This window comes from Pelmatolapia mariae, linkage group LG13, assembly GCF_036321145.2.
Source record: "Pelmatolapia mariae isolate MD_Pm_ZW linkage group LG13, Pm_UMD_F_2, whole genome shotgun sequence".
Lineage (NCBI taxonomy): Eukaryota > Metazoa > Chordata > Actinopteri > Cichliformes > Cichlidae > Pelmatolapia > Pelmatolapia mariae.
The window spans coordinates 12,998,747-13,021,645 of NC_086238.1; the positions used below are offsets into that span (position 1 = coordinate 12,998,747).

The 22,899-nt window shown below is 39.4% G+C and overlaps 1 protein-coding gene across 1 annotated transcript; it reads left to right on the forward strand.

Annotated features, from left to right (window-relative positions):
* Positions 1-294: 294 nt before the first annotated feature.
* On the forward strand, positions 295-22,260 carry hcrtr2 (hypocretin (orexin) receptor 2). Its single transcript, XM_063490891.1, has 7 exons — positions 295-511; positions 17,419-17,597; positions 19,277-19,520; positions 21,023-21,138; positions 21,235-21,455; positions 21,613-21,734; positions 22,056-22,260. The coding sequence occupies exons 1-7, from the start codon at positions 295-297 to the stop codon at positions 22,223-22,225; spliced, it is 1,269 nt and encodes a 422-aa protein (XP_063346961.1). The 3' UTR covers positions 22,226-22,260.
* Positions 22,261-22,899: the final 639 nt, after the last annotated feature.

The following is a 22,899-nucleotide window of genomic DNA, read 5'->3' on the forward strand; positions in this document are numbered from 1 at the left end:
TGCACCATGCGCCTCCCCGCAGAAATGCCCGAACACCCCGTTTCTCTCTATTTTTACGCGAGTGGGCATTCGGGTTGCAGCTCAGAGCTCGTTGCTCGCTGCAGCCTGCTGTGTTGGTGTTTGACCCTGCAGTGGCTTTGAATGGAGACAGAGGGGAGACCAGCGTCATTCTGACGAGTGGTCCGTGCGGAGCGCGTTTAGAATCGCGTTTACAGTGTGCTCAAACAACCTGCGGTCACTGCAGACGCACAAGCAACAGCTGCAGTTCATCGGGCACACAAAACACCTGGAAGCATGTCTGGCATCACTGGGAACGTGGAATGCGAGGAGTGCTTATCTTCTGGACATCTACCCAACAGCACGGAGTTACATGTGCATCCCACCTTGGATGACGACGAGGAACTTCTGAGATACATTTGGAGAGAGTATTTACACCCCAAGCAGTATGAATGGGTTCTCATTGTGGCTTACATTATTGTATTCTTCGTTTCACTCATTGGGAACTCGCTTGGTGAGTCGTACCTTTAAATGCATTCATTTTTCTCTCCGTCCGTTCATCTTAACAACTTGCAAAAATCATAAAGCAAAAGTACACTTCGAGCAACTTTTTTTCCCACCTCTCCATAATATCAGCGCAAATATTACTAGAAGTATGAGAAAAATCTGAATCAAGAGCGATCAATAACTAAAGAAGCGCATTCCCCCCCTCTGTGATGTTCACTAATCGCAGTCGCGCCTCTGCTGATGTGGAAGCATCAATGAGGAGGAGATCCCGTCAATCAGTGCAGGAAAGCGAGGTTAATTTTGGAAAATCGGTAACCTTTTGATTTCTTTGAAGATACATCGAGTACAAATAAATTATTTCACACCGTGCATGTGCGTAACTTGCAAGTTTTGCAGACCTATTGTCTGCGAAATTCCATTATTGGACTGCTTTGTTGCTGGTGTATTTTCTCAACGGTTTAGCAGCAGGGGCAGTTTTACTATTTAGCAAAGAGAAGTCAGACTGACCTGTAGCTCTGTTTTTTTATTGTGAAATTTCTTATCGGGCTGCTACCACACATTTGAGAACCTCCATCTTTGTGTCAGTGTGGGAATCTTAGTTATGCTCTACTGAAGCTCTATTGTCACAGTCACTAAAATAACCTGCTCTTTTTCCGCTTGCACTTTGATCTATTTCAACTTTGAAAGCTGTCTTTGTGCAGGCTTGTGTTCTATATCTCATCTCAGGGTTCCCACTAGCTATTTTTAGACACTTTTTTGTAACAAGGAAAAGGGCCCAGACATAGATGCAGCTGTGCACTGCAGAATTGCACTCCAGCTTGGAAGGCTGAAGGTGTGCCACATTATCTGTCATTTTAGGCAGCGTTTACCAGTCTAATAATTTGTATGGTATTTCAGCGAGGAAGACAGCATTCACCCTCTTGCCATCTTCATTATCCTTAATGCAACACCTACTCCCCAGACAGTGGATGACATTTTGAAATGGGCCACTGGAAATGTTGTCCAAGAGAATTTTGTAGATGCTTTCAGAAAACAGCTTTCCACCCTTGTGCAGAGTCTACTTCCACTTTTATGTTTTCAGTCTCACAATAGAATGAACAGACTGACTGAAAATGATACGTGAGTGGATAAGTTACGATTTCAGAAATCAGACAGGCCAGCTATTCACAGTCTAATGTTCAGCAGTTTCATATTAAACATGTTAAGTGAAATAAGCAGGGTTATCATTTGCTTTCTACAGCTCAGATTACAAAAATATGTGCTTTATAGTACTGGTTTACTAATAATACCTGGTTGCTGATGTAATCAATGTTTTAGTAAATACTTCATAAATGACACAGAAGTCATTTAGGAAACAAATTAGTCATTTTGTTTATGAGCAAAATTTGCATTTCTTTGCCGAACAGAGCAATCAAGGACATTGGAGGGGTCCCTGTGTGTTTAATCAGTATGGCCATGAGTTTCAAAGCCAGAGATGACAGGTTCTCATTATAACTGTCAGTGTTAGATGAGGAAGCACAGCGCAAATCTTTTAAATCATCGCAGCTTCTCTTTCTTTGTTTCCTGCACTGTGTGCTGTTTTCTCTTGATGCTTGCTGCAGTTTTACCTGTTATGAACAGCAGGAAGTGACAACAGAGGTGTCACCCCTGCCTGGAGAATCTCTTCCTTAGACAGAAGTGAAGAGAAAAAAATTTCATAAAATCAGCATTTACGGTTGCATTTTTTTTCCTATAAGGGAAAAGGAATCCAGTGGAATTTTTGCTAGAGTATTTGTTCTCATAGTAAATGGCCTTGCTGCTGTAATGGATTCAGGCACACATTGTACAGTAGGTACTCAATTTAAAACTTTAGTCTTCCTTTTCGTAGAGGGTCTTTCAGTGTAATCCTCTTTAACATATCTTTCCTGCTGCTGTAAGTAGAAATTTTGATTCATCAAATTGCTGCCTGTGTGAAAGGAGTGATTTGAAGATCGTATAAATTCACTGTTCACAGATGATGTTAGCGACCACCTGGCGAGCATAACATTAAGCAGCTAAAGCATCAGATATTTCCCTCAGAGAGTTGGCAGAGAGTAAAAAGTAAAGAGAAACCACAAATAAATCTGATCTGTATGTGACGGATGTGTAACTACAAGATTAACATTATTATTTTTTTAAACCTTGGACACAGTGTTTACACCTTGTGTTCAAGGCTCCCAAGTTGCCCAAAATTTCAGTTGATAGAGATTTAACTAAGATTCTGCTACAGGACGCCACCTTCCCATGCCAACATTTTACCTCAGAGGCACTGAGACATTAGCTAGACATTAGCTAACTAATAGCAGGCGGGGAGTTCTCATTAGATCATTGGAAACATTAGGGCTACTTACCCTGCTCAACTTCTTGTTAACACAATAATCCAATGAGGCAATCATATGGCAGCAACTCGGTGCATTTAAGCATGTTGACACGGTCAAGAACTACTGAAGTTCAAACCGAGCTTCAGAATGGGGAAGAAGGGTAATTTAAGTGGCTTTGAATGTGACATATGGTTGTTTTTGCCAGAAGGACTTGTTTGAATATTTCAGAAACTGCTGATCTACTGGGCAGAAAACCATCCCTCTGGTTGATTTGTTAAATCCAGAGGTCAGAGGAAAATGACCAGACTGCCTTGGGATGATAGAAAGGTAACATAAACTCGAATAACCATTCTTTAGAACCAAGATATACTGAACTGGATCACTAAACACATAAGATCTCAAACCTTGTATTCTGGTGCTGGGCTACAGCAGCTGAATTCCACACTGGACGCCACTCCTGTCAGCAAGGAACGGGAAACTGAGGCTGTGATTCACACAGGCTCACCTAGATTAAACAATAGAAGACTGGAAAAATAATGCCTGCTCTGATGAGTCATAATTTCTGCTGCAACATTTGTATGGTGAGAATTTGGCATGAGCAACATGAAACAACATGATCAACATGAAACAACATGATCCTGTCTTGAATCACTGGATCAGGCTACTGGTGTTGTAATTGTGTGAAGGATATTATCGTGACTCGCTTTGGTCCCCTTATGAGTGTAGTTTAAACACCACAGCCTTCTTGAGCATTGTTATGACCTCAGTATACCTGTCTTTTAATGGTTGCTTCCAGCAGGATAAAGCACGATGCCACAAAGCTCAAATCCCACTCAAGCTGGTTTCTTAAACATGACAGTGAGTTCATATTCAAATGGCCTCCACAGTCACCAGAGCTCAATCCAGTAGAGCACCTTAGGGCAGTGTTAACGTACTGAAATATGGTTTTCTAATGTGAAAACCATATTTCACATTAGAAAAATCACACAAATATCACAAAAAGCATATTGATCATTTCCCCCCGCGCATCAGGTATAGCGGAATTGGCTCGGTTTGTCCCCAGTATACCCTTTTTGCTTCTTCTGACCACTGCTCATTCTAGGGCCTTCATCTGGGTCAGAATTTCTCCAGGACCCAGGTCAGATTAACTAGTTTTTCTTTCAAATATCTATCTATTGCTATTACGCGCTTCTTCTGTTTTACTGGCAGTTGGCAGCCCATTTAATTAGAGCAGGCAGTTGTACTGCCCTCTAGTGGAAGACAATGTAATTGTTCTGCCTGTTATGCTAATTGCTTAGAGTACTAATCAGGTGGAACCAGATAATCTTCCACGGCACACCTGATCATTTCTCATGGCACACCTATGTGCCACGGCACAGTGGTTGGGAAACACTGCCTTAGGTATATGATGGAAGGAGCGCTTCACATCATGGATGTGAGGCCGAAGAATCTGCAGTAACTGTAATGCTACCATGTCAATATGGACCAAAATCTCTGAGAAATATTTCCAGCACCTTGTTGAATCTATTCAATCAAGAAATAAGACCGTTCTCTAAAACTCCAAAACTCCCAAGGTCTACCTAACAAAGCATCAAGTGAGTGTAGACTAGATAACTAGTGATACAGTCAGTTAATCACACTTTAATCGTCTCCCATTTATTTCATTGCAAACTTCAGTTGCTCTTAACTGGTCCACGCTTTTTCTTTAAATCCACAGATAATGAAGCTTTTGAACATTTGGTGCATAGACTTTGGAATCGCACTTCCTCACTCATTAGGTTAACAAAATCAATAGTCTGTTTTTAAATGTCTGCTGAAAACACATTTTTTAGATTAGATTTTCTTTTAAACGCACTCTACTTGTTTTCATGTTTCGGCAATGTGCCCTAAAGTGGGTATAGTATTTGCCATCAGCCAGCAGCGTATATCAGAAGCAGATGCAGGCCTTTTTTTGCCTTTAGTGATAAACTTAAACTAATTATGACTGCATTGAGAGGAGAGATCTTTGAAGTAGGCATGCACATCTGCTGCTGTGGCAGACACCCACAGGCAGCAGCAGGGGTGGCTGTGGGAGGTAGAGTGGATCGTCTACTAATCGGAAGGTCGGTGATTCAATCCCTGGATCCTGTAGTCTGCATGTTGAAGTGTCCTTGGGCAAGACGCTAAAGCCCAACTTTCCCTTGATTCTGATCCAGTTCAGAATGTGTGTTTAAATGTTAGACAAAGAATGAAAGTGCTGTATAAATATGTGTGTGAGTGGGTGAACAAGTGCACAGTTACAGTAGAAAAGCACTATTCAGTGTCCCAATCCACTGGCTATTTAGCAAACCTTCTACCTTATAATAAAATTACTAATTATTTCCTCAACTGCAAAGAGTTCATCTGTGGACCTACAGTAGGTTCATTCTTTTTTCTGTGTGTGTGTGTGCCAACATCTCAGATCTGACTCGCTGACTAAAGAGATAACCTTCTTTGGAAAATCAATCGGCATATTTTATATATTAACTTGAACCACATAATGCTGTGTACTAGTATAATAAATCATACTGTTATGTAAAAAGTAACAAGAGCAGCAAATGTCCTGCGAGAGACTACCATCTTCTGTGTGATGCTCTGATCAGTAAATGCTTGGCGAAAGTTCAAACAAGAATTTAAACATGCACGTTAAATTTTAGAGGACTATTTGGAATTTATGAGTCTTTTTTGTTTAAGAATAATTGATCACAAGCTCTTGTAAAAGAAATTTATATAAAGCAGTCCTGCATACATACTCACATGATGAACCTGATTAAATCATAAGATTACTGCAAGACCTTTTAATAGAAAATGGAGATAAAAAATATTTTCAAGGTGATTTGAAACTGTTAATATAAAAAGTATTTACTATCTAAAATCATCTAAAAATCTTTTGTTCCTTCTGAAGCCTACACAAAAGTTCAGGTTTGGTTACAACAGCAGAAAAACTTTTTAACCAAAACTTACCTCATGGAGCCTGCAACAAGTCAACTCAATAATCGTACACTGTAAGAACAGGCTATCCAGCTGAAACAAGGAAATATTATCCAGCTTGAGTGTTTTTCTGACCATCTCTTGTCCAATACTAAATAGCTTTTAGCAGTACATTGTTTCTCAGTTTCATCTGAGTGATTCTGGCTTTCTAAATGTAGCTGTTTTTTAAAAGCCCCTCATTATCTTTGCTCAGCTTCTATGCACTTATTATCTACCTGTGAGTTTCTGCAAGTAGGTTACTGGGAGTTTTCAGGACAAACATTATCAGCTGGTTGGATTATGTTGATATTTAGAAATCTATGGTATAATGTGCATTCAGTCCTTTTTATAGTTCCCAGGCATCACAGCATTATAGTGCTAATTCTGTTAATTTTGATCAAAAAAACTTCATTGGGCAGTCAACTGGATAATTTGTTCTCATTCTAAATACTTATATAAAAAGAATCACAAATAATTCACAGTTCAGGTTAATGTTTTTTAACCTCATCAAAGGGAAGCCTGCAACTTCTCAACACATCACACAGTTCTTGTAACCTCGCTGTGTTGCTTGTGTGTTGCAGCAAAAACTAAATACTATTTTAAGGATTTGTTTTCAATCTGTTGTTTGTAGTTTATTTATTTCTCACCTCTCCTCGGCTCCAGTCTAGTTTGAATCCAGCAAATCCCAAACCAGGTCCAGGTCCTTTAGGACTCCCCCTGGACTAAACTACCCCTGTCCCCCTGAGGGGGATGTCAGGGGTAGTTTTGTCTGATGTTTGAAGGACGTTTTGATTTTAAGCAATTGTAAAGCAGGCCTACTCTCTTAATCAAATTAAATTTGTTTTCCCACTGTTTCTTTATTATTGTCTTTTGAATAATGGATTGAGCGCTGCTGTAAGTTAATTTTGTGCTCAGTATTTAATTTTCTGAAGTGGGAGGTGCTTCTGACTATGCACATGAGTTTTAGTGCCTCTCGAGTCATTTTATATTAGGTTGTTTATTGAGCAGGCCATAGTAGGTATATTGACAGGGGTGCGATTGAAATGGGGAAAAACCTGGTGCAAAGCTGTTTCCTCAGTTTTTAGTTTTTAGTATCTTTAAGATGGAGATTCTAAATAAATTCTACATGTATTTTTCCTCAACTTCAATTCATTTTCGTAGCTTTGGTTTTTTATTTTGTCCAAATGCAGTAAATAGGGTACACCAACCCACTGCTCTGAAGAAAAGGGGAATAAAAACAAAGATTGGACCATTGAAAAGGCCTTTTATTTTTGCCTCCACCACTCACTCAGCCATCGCTCACAAACCCCATAAACAGGCTTTTATTTTGTAGAAATGCACTGATTGACTGGCCTGGGACCAGAATTGGCTGATTTTTAGCATGGACTGGTAACAATAAACATAATGAGCTTCGTAAATCACCCTCACCATCTCTGTTATTTTGTTATGCTTTGTGATATGTTGCAGCTGGTGAATCAGATCAGGAGGAAAACCAAACCTGTGAATTTTCTTTAGGTGTTTTTTTTTTTTTTACGGAGGCTACTTATGACCACTGAAAAATGAAATGGGAAAACAGTGGCTCATATATTTGCTACTACAATTATTTAGGCAGTAGCCAAAATAATGGATTCTTTTTATGATTTTTTTCAATTTTTGTAATCACTCACCACTCATCCTCAGCTCCTCATCAGTATCAGTATAATATTAATTTCTATGGACAGAAATTGTGAACATATCCAGGTGATGGAGGGTCTGCACATCAGTCTTATCTCTGCTTTTTGTAGACGATACAGTTCCTTTGGTTTCATTGGGCATTGACCTCCAGCTCACTCAGGAGTGGTTCACAGCTGAGTGTGAAATGCAAGGAATGAGAATTAGCACTTCTGAGTCCAGGGCCGTGGTTCTCGGGTGAAAAAGAATAGAGTGGACACTGCACTCCACCTTTTTCAGGGCTGACTCACTGATGAGTGCTTTTTGAGGAGGAGTTAACATATTTCAAGAAACCGTAGCAGGAGATTGACAGATCAAGTGGTGCAGTGTCTGCAGTGATGCGGATGGTGTGCTGATCTGTTGCGCTGAAGGGAAAGCTAAGCGTGTAGGCAATACAGTAGATTTGACGGCAGAACTACGTTCCTACCTTCACCTATGACCATGAAGTGTGGGAATTCAAAATCAAAATTAAAACAACTAGCGGAAATGAGGGTGGCTTTGCTAAATCTTAAGGAGATAGGATGAAGAGCTCAGTTATTCAGAAGAGACTCAGAATAGAGCCACTACTCCATCACATTGAAAGGAAACAATCAGTAAGGGTTTTTGACCAAGATGTTTCCAGGACACCTCCATTCTGTGGCGGACCAGGACACATTGTAACTTTTGACTGGCTTGAGAATTCCTCAGTGTCCTCCTAGATGAGCTGGAGGAGGTGGTGAGGATACAGCCCCAACTATAAGCTTTATCAAAAAGGAAAATCTTAAGCCTGATATTAAAAGTAGGTGAGGTTGTTTGTCTCCTGAATCCATAAGGGGGGGCTGGTTCACACGAGAGGGCACTGAAAGCAGAAGACTCTGCCTACCATTCTACTTTTAAGTACCCTAAGAGTCTTAGGAGTAGGAGTAAGTAAGTCAAGAGTTAAGTGGTCTCTTGGGGTGATATTGTACTATAATATCTTTAAGATAAGATGGGGCATGATTACTTAAGATATCGTATGTGAGGAAGAGGATTTTAAATTAAATTCTGTGTTCAACAAGGAGCCAATGAAGAGGATTCAATATGGCTTCTCTTCATTGGTTCCTTCATGGATCTGGCTCTCTGTTTAGTTCCTGTCTGTACTCTCACTGCAGCACTTTGGAACAACTGAATGCTCTAATATTAATAAATTACAATAAGTCAGCCTAGAAGTAGGAAATGGAGTCTATAGATATATAATCGAGTTGAATTCACTGTCAGAGGCCATAAGAAAATTATTTGTAACTACTTTAAACACACATTGATTTTCACAAAGATATTTCTCCTGTATAGTAAAAGATAATATTTTATTTCATTTCATTTCCTCATAATACAAACACTAAAATTAGCTGTAGAATCTCCCATTTCTTCATTTTTAAACTCTTATTTTGAGGTCCAGTAATTGCAGATTCACGTCTGTCTCCAAAAACAGTAAGAGACAGTATGACAGCAGGCAAAATGCAGATATTTACCCTTTAAAGCAGGACTTCAGAAAACAATGAGCAATCAGCTGAGTGATCACAATTTGTATCACGTCAGCTGCTTCTCTGATACTCACTGCTCTTTTTGGATTTAGCTGAAATCAACAAGATGTGAGCAGATGTTTCACAAGCTATCATGGCTCATTTCTAAAAAGTGGAATTCAGTGAGTGAATCTTATCGGCATTATCACTTTAAACATAAATTGATGTTTTCCATGTAATCTAATATTGAACACCACAGCCTGCCCTGCACCAGTCCAACACAGTTGATTACTGTAAACCTTACCACAGTACGTCAAACTGCCTGATATAGTATTTGAATAACAATGTTAGTGTAGTCAGAGCAAACTTTCTTGCATGTTTTTTTCTCTCTCTGGGTAACAACTGTGTATTTATGTAGCTAGCAGACGGAGTTTGTGTTAAACTGTACAGAAAACTTTGTGTGTTTGGTAATATTTGTCAAACTGTTTGAAAAGCTGAATTTTAAATGATCTTCCTTTAAAAATCTTGTTTATGCTCACTTGTACCAAGTGCCTGCAAAGTGACTGCAGCTATATTTAGTTAGCACCATAAATGCACAACCAGGTGACAAGAAAAACAGGTATGTGTTGAAGGTGTAAGTGGGCTGATGGATGTCATTGTTTTGTCATTACTGTGCAAGTGTCACCTTGCTATCAATGCAAGCAACATCAGGATGGAGCACACAACAAAATATGCATCAACCTGCTGATCCTGATTTAATTGCTCACGAATTGAAGGTGGTGTCACAAATCGTTCCAGCACACTTAAAAAACCCTGGTGTCATCAGATGATCTTCATCTCTATATAGTTTTTCTAGTCTGTTTCTTCATTTTAGCTTGTTGTCTTCAAATTTTGGGCACATGAAGTACAACAGCATGTTGACGACGGGTATAGTCTTAGTTCAGATCTCGCCATACCAGCTTGTATGCATGACAGGTCAGCTTCATTGGCTCTGTCTGTGAGGGTGAGCGTTAAATGGCAGAGGTGGTGACCCCTATTCTCTTTCAAAATGTCAGTCTCTTGTTACTTGTTGATTGCAGTGATTCAGTGTTTGATGCAGCTCGAGTTCCTTTTCCCATTTACCATCTTGGTTTCTTGTGCAAATCTTAAGATCTAAGCAAGTAATTTTTACGAACTTACTGAAAGTTCTTAGTTTTTAGTCTAAATGTTAATTAAATTGAGAAAAAACTCTGATGGCACAGCTTTATGGACAAAGATTTTAAGATGCTTATAAGAGCTGAAGCCAGAGCACATTCTAGGATAATCAAGTCATATTTCAAATGGTGCTGAGATGCGTGACAGTTTGTTTCTAGTATGGCTCAAGTGAGCAGTGCTGAACTCAGATGCCTTCATTCCTTGCAGGTTATCATTCACATGCCTGTGCAGACTCTACCAGTCGAGTGCTTATATACCATTTCACTCCAACACAGCCTACATTCAACCGTTTATTCTGAAGATCAAAGTGCTTCAGAACAGCTGTCTTATATTCTCTTTGCTTGTTCAAAACTTGCTGTCACTAAGAGAGAAAGAGAGAAAGGGATGCTGCCATCTTAGAGCCAACAGTTAACTGACATTGTACATTAATATAATATGATTTTTTTCATGTATTAGGACTCCTGATACTGAAAAACCAGTCACCTATTCATGTGCGTCACTTGACTTTACACATAAGGTTCTTGATCGATACACAAAAAGCTCTTCAGTGAAATCAAGTGGATAAACAGCATTTTCATCTCGTTCCTAGAACTCATTTGATACAATATGAAAAATAACATTGCCTACTGAAGCTTAAATGCCAACCGCACTGTGTTGTGCAAAAGGTATCTCAATTTTGATTAGAAATTATTCATAGAACACATAAGCAGACATTTTTTTTTCCTTAATACTGGAGAAATCATTTCTCAGAATATGGAGCCTGTAATCAGGGCTGCTTTTCACTCTCTTTTGAGTTTGTTTACACTGTGAACATTTGTAGCAGAACATATTGTAAGTAGAAATTTCTTTGCTTAAGAGCATGAAATTGTTTGCTGTGCACCTAGATGGATTTTAATTAGATATAAATTATACAGAGATAAGTTTAAATAAGACATTTTTATCTAACTGAAGCTTTTATATCAGGCGCTGCCAATTCAAAGTGACTTTGCCTGACACAGACTGACATGTGATATGGACTTTTATGCAGCTTCCCTAAAGTTTGTCGTGATTTGCTTGCCCTTGATCAGAAATGACATGACTTTGAGACTGTATTTTCTTTTGGACAGTATCTGAAAAATGACAGAGAAAGAAATCCAAACTTAAACTGATTTGATTAAAGAGGTCAACAACCAGATGAACAAAGACTACAGTGGACCATTCGATTCCTTCATTTCCTGCTGTTTGTGGATGAGATGTGCTCTCCTTTCATCTTTTGTCCCTGCACGTTGCTAATCAAATTACTATATGTTTGTAGTGCTGGCCTTATAGGGTTTCCCTTTTTTTTTTACAATTTAACTGATCAATGAATAGCACATGTGTAGTACAGACTAATTAGCTTTGAATATGGGTAGGCAAAATCGTGCTGTTTTCTGTCACAGGAGGTCATTTTTTCTAAAAATCTGTGTGGCTCTTCATTGAATCTGTTCATGGTATATAAAGTATAAAGCTAAAGAAAATATAAATTGGATGTTAATACTTCTGTTTTCCACATTATTGAAGATAAATTTATCCCCAGCATTGCAGCTTTAATGCAAGTAAAGTAGTTTGCGTATTTGCCTAACAAGCGAAAAATCGCTAGAACGATCTCAGGAGGAGACACAAATACCCCCGAGGTGGGTTTTGTCAGGAAGGACAGCCAGTGTAGAAAATCTGCCATATCAAACATGCGGAGCTACCCGCTGTGGCAACCCCTCATGAATAAGAGCCAGCTGAAAGTAGCTTTAATGTAATGTTTCAGTTTTACACAGTGCCTGTAGTGCTTTTGCCCCTATACCTGAATGTGAAGCTTTAAACCTACGTATACGTATCTTTTACTGATACACATCTCAAACATAGCAAGCAGTTGGCAGCCGCAGGCAGCGCCCAGAGATTCAAGCTCTAAGCCAGCAAATTGGTCAAGAGCACTTTGAAGGAGAGTTTACCTATCATGATTTTGACAGTGAGAGCAACCGGAGTTCCTACAGGAATCTCCTGCTAGCACGCGGAGAACATGCAGAGAAAGGCCTCTCTCTGGTTTGAATGTCTAACTTTTTGCAGTGATGCAATGGCAGTCAGTGATGAAGGCATTAGAAAGAAAAGCAGCGTACAGACAACTTTCCCTCAGCAGAAAAGATATGAATCCTCCAACAGTAGCTCACACTGCATGTTAACATACAATAGAACAAAGGGCAAGGAGAATATTAGTTTATATTTGAACAGTGTGTTTTACTGCAAAAAGATCAAACACTAATTCAGTCAAACCAAACGCGTGTGTTGACGTCAGTATTACTCTATTCTAGATCCTCTGATTTATTCACAGCATTGTAGCAACTTTTCATATTCAAAGCACTGATCAGATATGCACAAGAAGATAATTTAAGTTGACTGTATCTTCTCTTTGATGTTGTGTGTAGTTCAGTTACAGTCTAGACTTTTTATCCTCCTTATATAATCCACCCCAGGTCTGCACCATCACAGCACATATACAGGCCTGAGGAAAATGTAAATAAATGAGCCCTCTTTATACACATCTTACCGCAGTCATAATTAAATCTACAGGGTACTGAATGGATTGAGGAGCAAACTGAGGAGCCAGAAAGCCAGTCTGGTCTGCATGGGTATGCATTGAGATTTTGATTGGAATGTTCCAGCTATTAAGGAGGGGAAAACTTCTTTCTTTTTCATTCTTTCTGGTATGTTTACTTGTGTGAGCTAATGGAAAAGTGTACTAAGAGGAATTTCTGTTTCTTATTCATTCTAAAGTGAATCCAAGCCTAGTGAAGACTTTGCTCATCTCCTGTAGGGTCATTCTGATGCAAAATTACAAGCTTCTGTAACATCTGCACATCATAGTGGGAAAAAAGCATATGCATATTAAGTAAATTCAGCGGTTTGCTACATTTTGCTTGTCATGTGTTATCACTAACACCAGCACCTGTGCTTTTCCTTCTATGACAACTGAAAATGTCTGCTGCGAAAAAGGCCAGTGTGCCGTCCCTCTGAAGTTGCCCTATGCTATCTGGCAACAAGATGTTAGCAACAGATCATTTAAGTCCTTCAAGTTGTGAGAGGGAGGCTCCTCTGAACATATTTTTTATCTAGCAGATCCACCAACACCTTGTTGTTGGTCAGCAGTCACTGTTGCTGACCAGAAAACCCCTGCAAACCTCGGTGATTTGGAAATGATCCAAGCCAGTCATCAAAACCTTCATCATGTGGTCTTTCCAAAAGTTGGTCCATGTAAATCCTAAATCTTAGCATTATCCCTTTCATCCGTGAGTGGACATAATGTCTTGGCCCATTGGTGTATATTATGAATGACGCAGGGGCATAAAACCGATACATACTGTCACTAAAAGATAGTAGATTGTACCTGAAGTCCACCCTGGTCTCTGTTTGTGAGGTAATTTTCCGCTCTATTGTTTTTAGTCGTGCAGTGTTGCATTTTCTTGTCAGCCTTTTTCCAGGAGCTCTTCTTGGAGTGAATCAATTCTCTGCGGCAATACCATCTAACCTATAATTCTTATCCTCACTCGAAACAAAATGTTGGAACGGCAGCACATGAAAAGAGGGAAGGCAAAGCTAAAGCGGGATTTTTTTGCGTATTTGTCAGTCACCGTGTTGTCAAATAAATCAGAATCCATTTGGGAAATGACTTTTAAAGTTTAAAAAAGTGTACATTAAAGCTTCATTTGCATTTGAAAGCCTCTCACCTTGAATCATTAAAGGAGTTAGACCTTTGGCAAATGTGTGCATTGCATTCCCTGATTCAAACTATTACTTTCGGCAGTGCTGTCTAATTTGTTTTTGTTTGTTTCTTTCCTTCTGGAAAAATATATTTTGTGACAAAAAATGCATTTCTTCCACTTCTTTTCACTTCCAAATCTTTTCATTTTCTAGGTTATAATTTCACTGCACAGGAATGAATACTAAAAGCTATTTCAGAAGCAACAGCTGCCTCCCAGATACACAGAATATACTGTGACTATGCATTATGCACTAATGTGGCATGAAAAGAAGAGAGAATGAATTTTATTACCTTGACATGTGACACCACCAATTTCAGCTGTGCATGAAGAAAACAAAAAAGGCAATGTTTGAACCCACAGTATCGTGCAAATATCTTGAGTCACACCACATTTCTTTATATTTTACTTTCAGAGGTACTTTTTTCAAATTTTTTATTTTTTAGTGTGTTACAGGATAGCTCTTTAGACTTTTTTTTCTCATTTGGACCGCTTTTCACAAATTTTCAGTCCAGTCCTTGAACCTGACCTGTCGGAGTCATTTTTTGTGTTGTTACCTTATGTGTGCCGCTAGGGGTCACTTTTTGTAGAAACATGTAGTTAGTGCCAGGTGTTATTGGTCGAAAGAAGCAAACAGTTTGTGACCGCTATGTGCGATACCACTGATTTCCTTTCCGATCCGATACCAAGTAAAATTCAGGGTGGTATCGACGATACTGATCCAATACCGATACTTTGCACAATAACGTATTTTATTTATTGTATCTTTTATTGTAGCATCATCATGATTACAGGACATCAGATTACTTGTTCTTATCACTTAATAATGCAGAATTCATCATATAGAAATAAAAAAACTGAAGTTGTGCGCTATTTGAACATGTTGCCTGCCTGCAGCACTAAAGGACTCCATGAGAGACGTCTGTCTCGCCCTAGCAGCACCTGTCCCTGTCCACTCCTCCTCTTCAGTTTGCCTCAACATACGCTCGTCATATTCTGTGATATGATTTACTCTGAGGTGTTTGACGAGGTTAGTGGTGTTGCCACAACACCTCACTTTCTTGCCACATGTATCGCAAACCACATCTCAGCTGTTTGTGGAGGTAAAATACGTCCACACATGACTCCATTGAGTGCCCACGCCAGGGACTGCTACACATTTATACAGCCGTATTTCGCACATGACTATGGAAGGCGGAAGAGGAAGTAGTTCCTTCCAACGTAGACAATCCGAATGATATAGTTTCTTTCCACTCTGTTCCTGTTAATGATAAACTACAAATTTACCCTAAATTACTAAAATATCGATATTTTAATATGAGAATCGATTCTAGAACATAAATGACTGGTATCGGAGGAATCGATATTTCAGTATCGATCCGCACATCACTAGTGACCGCTGCGCTGTTGTGATAAATGACGTTGGATAAAGAGAACTGTTCAACAACAACTGATGGAAGTGCATTAAAGATAAGACAAGACAAAATAAGTACGGCTGGAGTTACTGGACGGATATTTCATGCATAACAGTGGCATCGCGTCACCCTCGCCAACGAACACCTCAGTGGCTTCAAATGTAGGTTTAGCCTGGACATGGCCATTATTAGAGGAATGTTTTTTTGGTTGTTAAGCCAAAAACAATTGAGTCATTCAAGCAGTATCTGAAAGTCGTGTCCTTAATAAATATGAAGAAATCCAGTAAAGACGTGACACAGGACCCAATGGACACATCTGGCCCTTCTACTGTTTACTGAAGTCTAATTTGGCTACGTTTTCCAGAATTGGTTATTCACTCCACTTGGGCACATTCTACGTGTCACTTACTGTTTACTTTTTGTGCAATGGGTATGACAGAAAGAGGAATGCTAACATGCTAAATAATGAACTTTCAGAGTTCTTCAAACAAGAGCTTTCAAGAAGTGAAGTGCTTTCAGGTTAACAAGCAAGCAAAAGTGTTCTACGGTGTTTTAAATGGGTGCTTTGCATACGGAATAAACATGTGTAGTCAAAGACTATAGACCTTCACTTTGTGACTCAGGGAGCCATACTCACTGGAATGGTTGACAAGAAGCCATTTTTAAGATAAGATAGATGAGATAAAATACCCTTTATTAGTCCAACAGATAGGAAAATTCACATTATTAAAAAAGCAAAGTGGACGTGGCAGAAATAAATAGATGCGGCACAACTGAAAAACAATAATGCTATACAGAAACAATAAAAGAAAATGTAAACAATATAAGGTAGAAGAAGATTAGATGCCTAGCAGCAAACCAGAATACTTCATAGTGGCATAGCAGGCATTGAGTGTTGAACTTTGAAATATGTACAGACCACAGAGTGTGCATCTGTGTGTTCATATGTGTACAATCACTGCTGTCATACATTTACTGCTGTTGACTCTGACAGCAGCTGGAAGGAAAGATGGCTTGGCACGCCGTGGGTGCAGCAACCTGTCACTGAAGGAGATGCTCAGTGCTGTCAGAGCAACCTGCATGAGGTTGGAGGTGTTCTCTAGAAGGGATGACAGTTTAACCACCATTCTCCTGTCGCTTACTACTTCCATCTGGTCAGGAGGGTGTCCCAAAACAGAGCTGGCCTTCTTCAACAGCCTGTTCAGTTTTTATTATCCCCAGCAGACCACACACACACAAAAAAAGATGGCAGATTCCACCACAGAGTCATAGGAGGAGTTCAGGAGCTCCTCTTGCAATCCAAAAGACCTAAGTCTCTGTAGCAGATACAGCCTGCTCTGTCCTTTCCAAGATTGCATTTCTCTTGTTAGTCCAGTCCAATTTATTAGTCAGTTGAACCACCCAGGTACGTATCTGAGTACATCATCTCGATCTCCACGGAGATTAAGAGGGAAAAACAGGGAGAAAAGGCTTTGCTATGCCAGTTTACGTAAGAACTAAACTGAAAGTCAGTGGCAACAGGTCTTATGGAGTAATCCAAACCTGATTTTTTTTTAACTGAAATTGTTGTCAACATGTACGGAGGAGGTCAGGAGAGATGCACAACAATGTGTGTCTACAGCCATGTAAAAGAATAAAGGTGACCAAATATTCACTTTAAAGCTTGTTAGAATTGTACAAATTGTGTTTTGCCTTGAATTCTGTAATTCCATGTATGTTTGTACATGACTAAATAAATCACTGCAGCTATTTTCCTGGCAGAATTTTAAGAAAGGCTCAAGTAAACAGGAGGCTCAGGATTTTTGCACAATACTGTACATGAGCTTTTTTTCTTTTAGTGTCTGAAAGTTTTATAATTATTTCTTGATTTAGGCAACTGAAACAATGCTGCAGTTCAATTTTAGTTCAGACTCTGTGTATGATTGCATTCTTTCAAGACACTGGTGGCTAAAATAAAATTCACACGCACTGATGTGATAAATGTTTGCCTTTCTTTGGCCCATCCTTGATTGTGCATCACTTTCAGTTTGTTTTGCAGTATGGAAGAACCGTCACATGCGCACCGTGACAAACTATTTCATAGTGAATCTTTCCCTGGCTGATGTGCTGGTCACCATCATCTGCCTGCCTGCCAGTCTTGTGGTAGACATCACAGAGACGTGGTTCTTTGGAAACACTCTGTGCAAAATTGTCCCTTATCTGCAGGTAAGACTTGAACCCTGACATCTGCTTTTCAAACAGGATATTAGAATCTTTGACCTTTTCATAAACAATTCACAAGGTATGTGAATGCAAGCCATGACCCATATTTCTATTATTCTACCATTTTTCTTTATGGTATTCATGAGGGTAAAAAAAAGCTCTTTTTCATATCCCCCAGGATGTGCACTGAGTGAGACCTTTGATGTTACTGTAAAGTGATTTAATGCCTCAGGCAACACTGCTTTAGCGCCACTCTGGCAATATGTATGCAAAAAAGACAATCTTATTTAATATTGTTGATCACAATGATATGTATCGAGAGCATGAACTAAAGTCCCACACTACCCTGCACAGATTATATATCTCATACTCTTAATAGACTGTGTTATATTATATTGTTTATGCACAGCAAAGTAAATTCTAGCCTCATGGTGGCACGACTTTGACTATATGTTCTGCAGGGATGCAGCTGTAAAGCAAAGGATTCTAACATAATGTGAATTCTTGTGTGTCAGGTGCTAGTTTAGCAAACATACTGCACATCATGGCATTTAATTAGCAATCTCTTTGAAGGCCTTCATAGTGACATTCACCCTGTTTACTGTTGAGCTTTGTATCATAAACTGCTGCTGCAGTTTTTGCTTGAGGGCCATCTCCCGCTGCTTTTTTTAAAAATCCAGGCGCATCTACTCTAATTCCTCTTTGGTGATTCATTTTATGTAACATTTTGGTATGATTCCTATTCTGCTGTTCTACATTGTATGCTGGGGGTCTATAATACCTTGAATAGGTTCACAGCAGGGTGCAACAGAAGCCAAATGCAGCACATTGTATAATATTTAAAAAAAGGGGTCCATATTTCAGCTTGCAGCTGGTATCCGGATTAAACCCATCCATGATTTCCCAGTGTAATGCGCAAGCAAGTGAAAAATGATCATTGCAATTTACAATAAGCAGTGTGGTGGAAATAATGCTGTTTTGGCCTAAATGCAGCAGGTTTTTTTTGTGTGAGTGGGAACGTCATTTTAACATATACATTTCAAAGCATTTAAATGTCACAGACGGTTCCTGTTGTCTCGCAAACAATGATTCACTTCCCTCAAGGTTTCTCTCACTGGTTTCAGTGTTTACATATGTTTCATATTCAGCATACTTAACCTGTAACCATCCAGGATTCATCCAAACTCAATAACATCCAAACTCAATGAACAATTGACTTTCTGTCAGTTGAAGGGCAATGAGGATGTGCCCTGCTCTGCCTAAGGTGCAATCTTTCCTTTCTTTTTTAAGATCGTTTAAATGAACATTTTAAATTAGGCAGCAAGAGTGATTTTAGTGTGCCTGGCATCATAAGCTAACCCTTTACAAAAACAAGGAACCTCCGCCTTTTATTTCCAAAAAAAATTGACCACCCACTGCTTTTAAACCTGCACGTGAAATTTGTGCCGCTGCTCTGAAGTGAACAGACTCATCTGCAACACAGAGATAAGAGCGTCTTCAGCATAGGAGGTGTCCCATGCATCAGTGCTTGCCAATCTATGATTCAGGTCTACAAATACATGTTCTGAAACTATTTTCCTCATGAGCATTTAGTATTGTCTGTAACAACTGCAAATTGTATCAATATTAAATGGTGAACATCTTGTGTTTCTAGTTAAAAAAATTAATTTCATTCTTTGCAGACCATCTCTGTTTCTGTATCAGTCCTAACGCTGAGCTGCATCGCCCAGGACCGTTGGTATGCCATCTGTCACCCACTGATGTTCAAGAGTACAGCCAAGAGGGCGCGCAAGAGTATTGTTGTCATCTGGGTTGTGTCGTGTATCATCATGATCCCCCAGGCTATCGTGATGGAGTGTAGCAGCCTGCTGCCTGAACTCACAAATAAGACCAGTCTGTTCACGGTGTGTGATGAGCACTGGGGAGGTTAGTTTTCACAGTTCTTCCCAGACTAAATGAACGCATTATGAAAATATATGTTTCCCTCGCTGCTAGTAGCACAGTTTCAACTTTAACTGAATGACTCAGTAAATTACTTAAACAACAACTGCAGTGACATTTATTGGGCTTTTCCACCCCCAGCATAGATGGGTTGATCACGTGTCATGCCACTTGGCATTTTATCCATGAAGTGTGAGCATGGGATGGGTGGATTGTGCTTGTGCTCAGATGAAGTCACTCAGGGTGCCTCTGTGATTGAAGAAGTCCAAAAAGGAAAACCTTACAAAGAGAGGAAGCTTTTCATCCCCTCACATTCATTATATTACAGTAATGATGAGTACCTTTAATGACTACCTTTGGAACGTAGATTGCTTTCTTTAATAAGCTTGCAGTCATCTTTGAAAGTGTGAAGCGCAAGACTGACAGGCAGAGCAGTAATAAGAGGAAAATTATGTTTTTTGTTACATAAAGTACACAAAAATGTCAGAAGTTGATGAGGGGTAAATGAATCAGTAGTGACTAGATATTTTAATGGCACTCAGTCAGAATCTCATGAATGACTCTGATCAGAGAGCTATACAAGGACTGAACACAAAGTTCAGCGACTCCGCCCATGAAAACAATCAACAGCCTTACCAAATTTGCATTTGGCCAAACTCCCCTCTAATTTCATCCGCTTCAGCAGCACTCCAACAACCTTTCACAGATGCAGTTTTTTCTTGAAACTTTTGTGCAAAACTTGATTTCCTGTAGCAATGTCAAAACGGCGACCCCTCAACTTCATTTTCATTCTAAAAAAGATATCAAAGTAGTTAAAAAAACAAGATAAAATGATAAATATGACTGAGGAATTCTTCCATGTGTTGATGCAAGATGGCAGGATGACATAGTGGTATGCACCACAGTTCAGGTTGTCTGATATTGAGGCATGAATTCACAGTGCTTTGTCAACAGAAGAATATTTATGAGCAAGAAGTTGAACCCCTTACTTATTGTGCCACCTTTGGGTTTGGACGCTGAAGATTCTTCTTTTGAAAGCACCTATTTGGCTGACTAAGAGTCAGATCAGTTTGGCAAAAAAAAAGTGGATGTTTGCTGGATGTCTGCACTGCCAAATGGCCCCAAGGTGAAAGTTGTCTGGCCTTTCAGGAAACAAAAATACCAGCCTCATGGTAAACTGGCCTTAAAGGGGAAACTGACTATATTTGTGGAATCTCCTGAATTTGGAATTTTATGAGTAGTGTTGCAGAACATTTAGTATTTAAAAAAAGCATTAAACTTTACCTGCTCTCAATCATTAAGCCATTAGTTTGTGCCACTCAGCAGAAGGGTCAGTTAATAATAAGCCGCTTATGAAAAAGTGGTCAGTTGACATGTTTGTTCTCTAGACGCTCATCATTATCTGCTTTTTAGTCTTTAACTACTAAGTAACTACTCATGTTTTCTCTACAATATTATTAAGTGTTTCCTTTTAAATCCTTCAACAGCTGAGATCTACCCAAAGGTGTACCACACCTGTTTCTTCATTGTCACATACTTCGCACCACTGTGCCTAATGGTCCTGGCATACATTCAGATTTGTCACAAGCTGTGGTGTCAACAGGTGTGTATTCCACCATTTGCTATAAATATAAATTTCACAATGGGCTTCCAGGGTCGGATGTGAGCGTGTATCCACTTTAATGTATTCAATCAACAGATTCCTGGAAGCACATCAGTGCTGCAGAGGAAGTGGAAGTCTATCAAATGCTCAGCTCCAACTCCAGGACCGGGGGAGTCAGTGAGGGTTAGAACCAGCACGGTTTGTGCTGAGATCAAACAAGTCAGAGCCCGGAGGAAGACAGCTCGCATGCTGATGGTGGTGCTCTTTGTTTTCGCCCTGTGCTACCTGCCAATCAGTGTGCTCAATGTCATGAAAAGGTAATAATCTTTCAAGGAAGCTCTGCTGCATCCTGGATCAACAGTAGAGCTTGCTATAAGCCATATTTTGTATTGTTCCCCCCCTGACAGGTTTGTGATTAAAATGCATGCAAAAAAAAAATGAATAAAATGATAACATGTCACATTTTACCTCCAGAGTGTTTGGGACATTCAAGAAGACAAACGACAGAGAGACAGTGTATGCGTGGTTCACTTTCTCACACTGGCTCATATATGCCAACAGTGCTGCAAATCCAATCATCTACAATTTCCTAAGTGGTAAGTTTTGAACTCTCCTCTAAGGATTCATTACTGCCCTCTAGTGAACAAACTGGCACCAACAACACAATTCACAGCTTTATCTGTTAATATCCTGAAAACAGAAAAATGTAAATTACGTTCTAAAGTTAATTCTGAGAAAGCAGCAAGTTTTTAATTCATGCACTTGTGAAAAAAAAGCTCTTAGAATGATTTGCTGTGATGCCCAGCAAATTAAAGCTATTTTTACAAAAAATTTAAGCTATTTTTAATGCAAGGCTTGTAGATGGTTTTTAAAGAAGGTGGACTTTATAAAGATTTTGTTGTCATTTTTTTCTTAAGGGAAGTTCCGCGAGGAGTTCAAATCAGCTTTTTCTTGTCATTGTTGTGGCCAGCGTGAAAATGAGACAAGGAGGATAAGGACCAGAACGCGCACAGACAGTCGAAAATCCCTCTCCACTCAAGTTCACAATGTGGACAACGTGTCACGCATATCAGATCAGATGGTGTAGTCGTCTTATATTCCAGCTGGGGCACCTGAAGGACACGGTGATCTTTAAGTTAGACGTGTGAAATGTGCAGGCCTCATTATTTTTGGATGACATTTAAAGGGAAAATAATTATATTTCATGTTTTCTGTTTGGTTGATTTGAAAAGGACAGACTTTCTCTGTTCTTTTATGCAAGAAAATGTTGATTGATTATGAAAGACACTGTTCGTAATGTTCAGTGTTTTTATATCTCTCTTTCATGTGTAGTTTCTGTAAATTTTGTATGTATTTTTGCTTTGTTTTGTCTAATTACGTCTAATTAAGTAATAGCATCACCTTTGATATAATGTGTGAACTAACTGGTTTAAGGGATTTGAAGCTTTAAAGGTGCAGGCGGTCACATGTCCATCTCAAGTCCTCAGTGTAAATGCCCAGAAATGTATGTTCCTGTGCACTGAGTATGTTAATGAAGCCAGCTCAAGTGCAGAATATTCAATGTGACCCCTGCATGAACGTGACCGCAATGTGAAGCCTGTTTCTTTCATTTGAAACACTCCAGGTTTGTGTTTGGATAACATCAGCAAAGCGGACATTTTCCAGCAAAATATATGTTACAAAATAATCATTGTGGTTGAATTTTTCAGCTGTGGGTAAGAGCTGCTCACAGTCACATTTACTAAGAGCCCAGGCGACTCT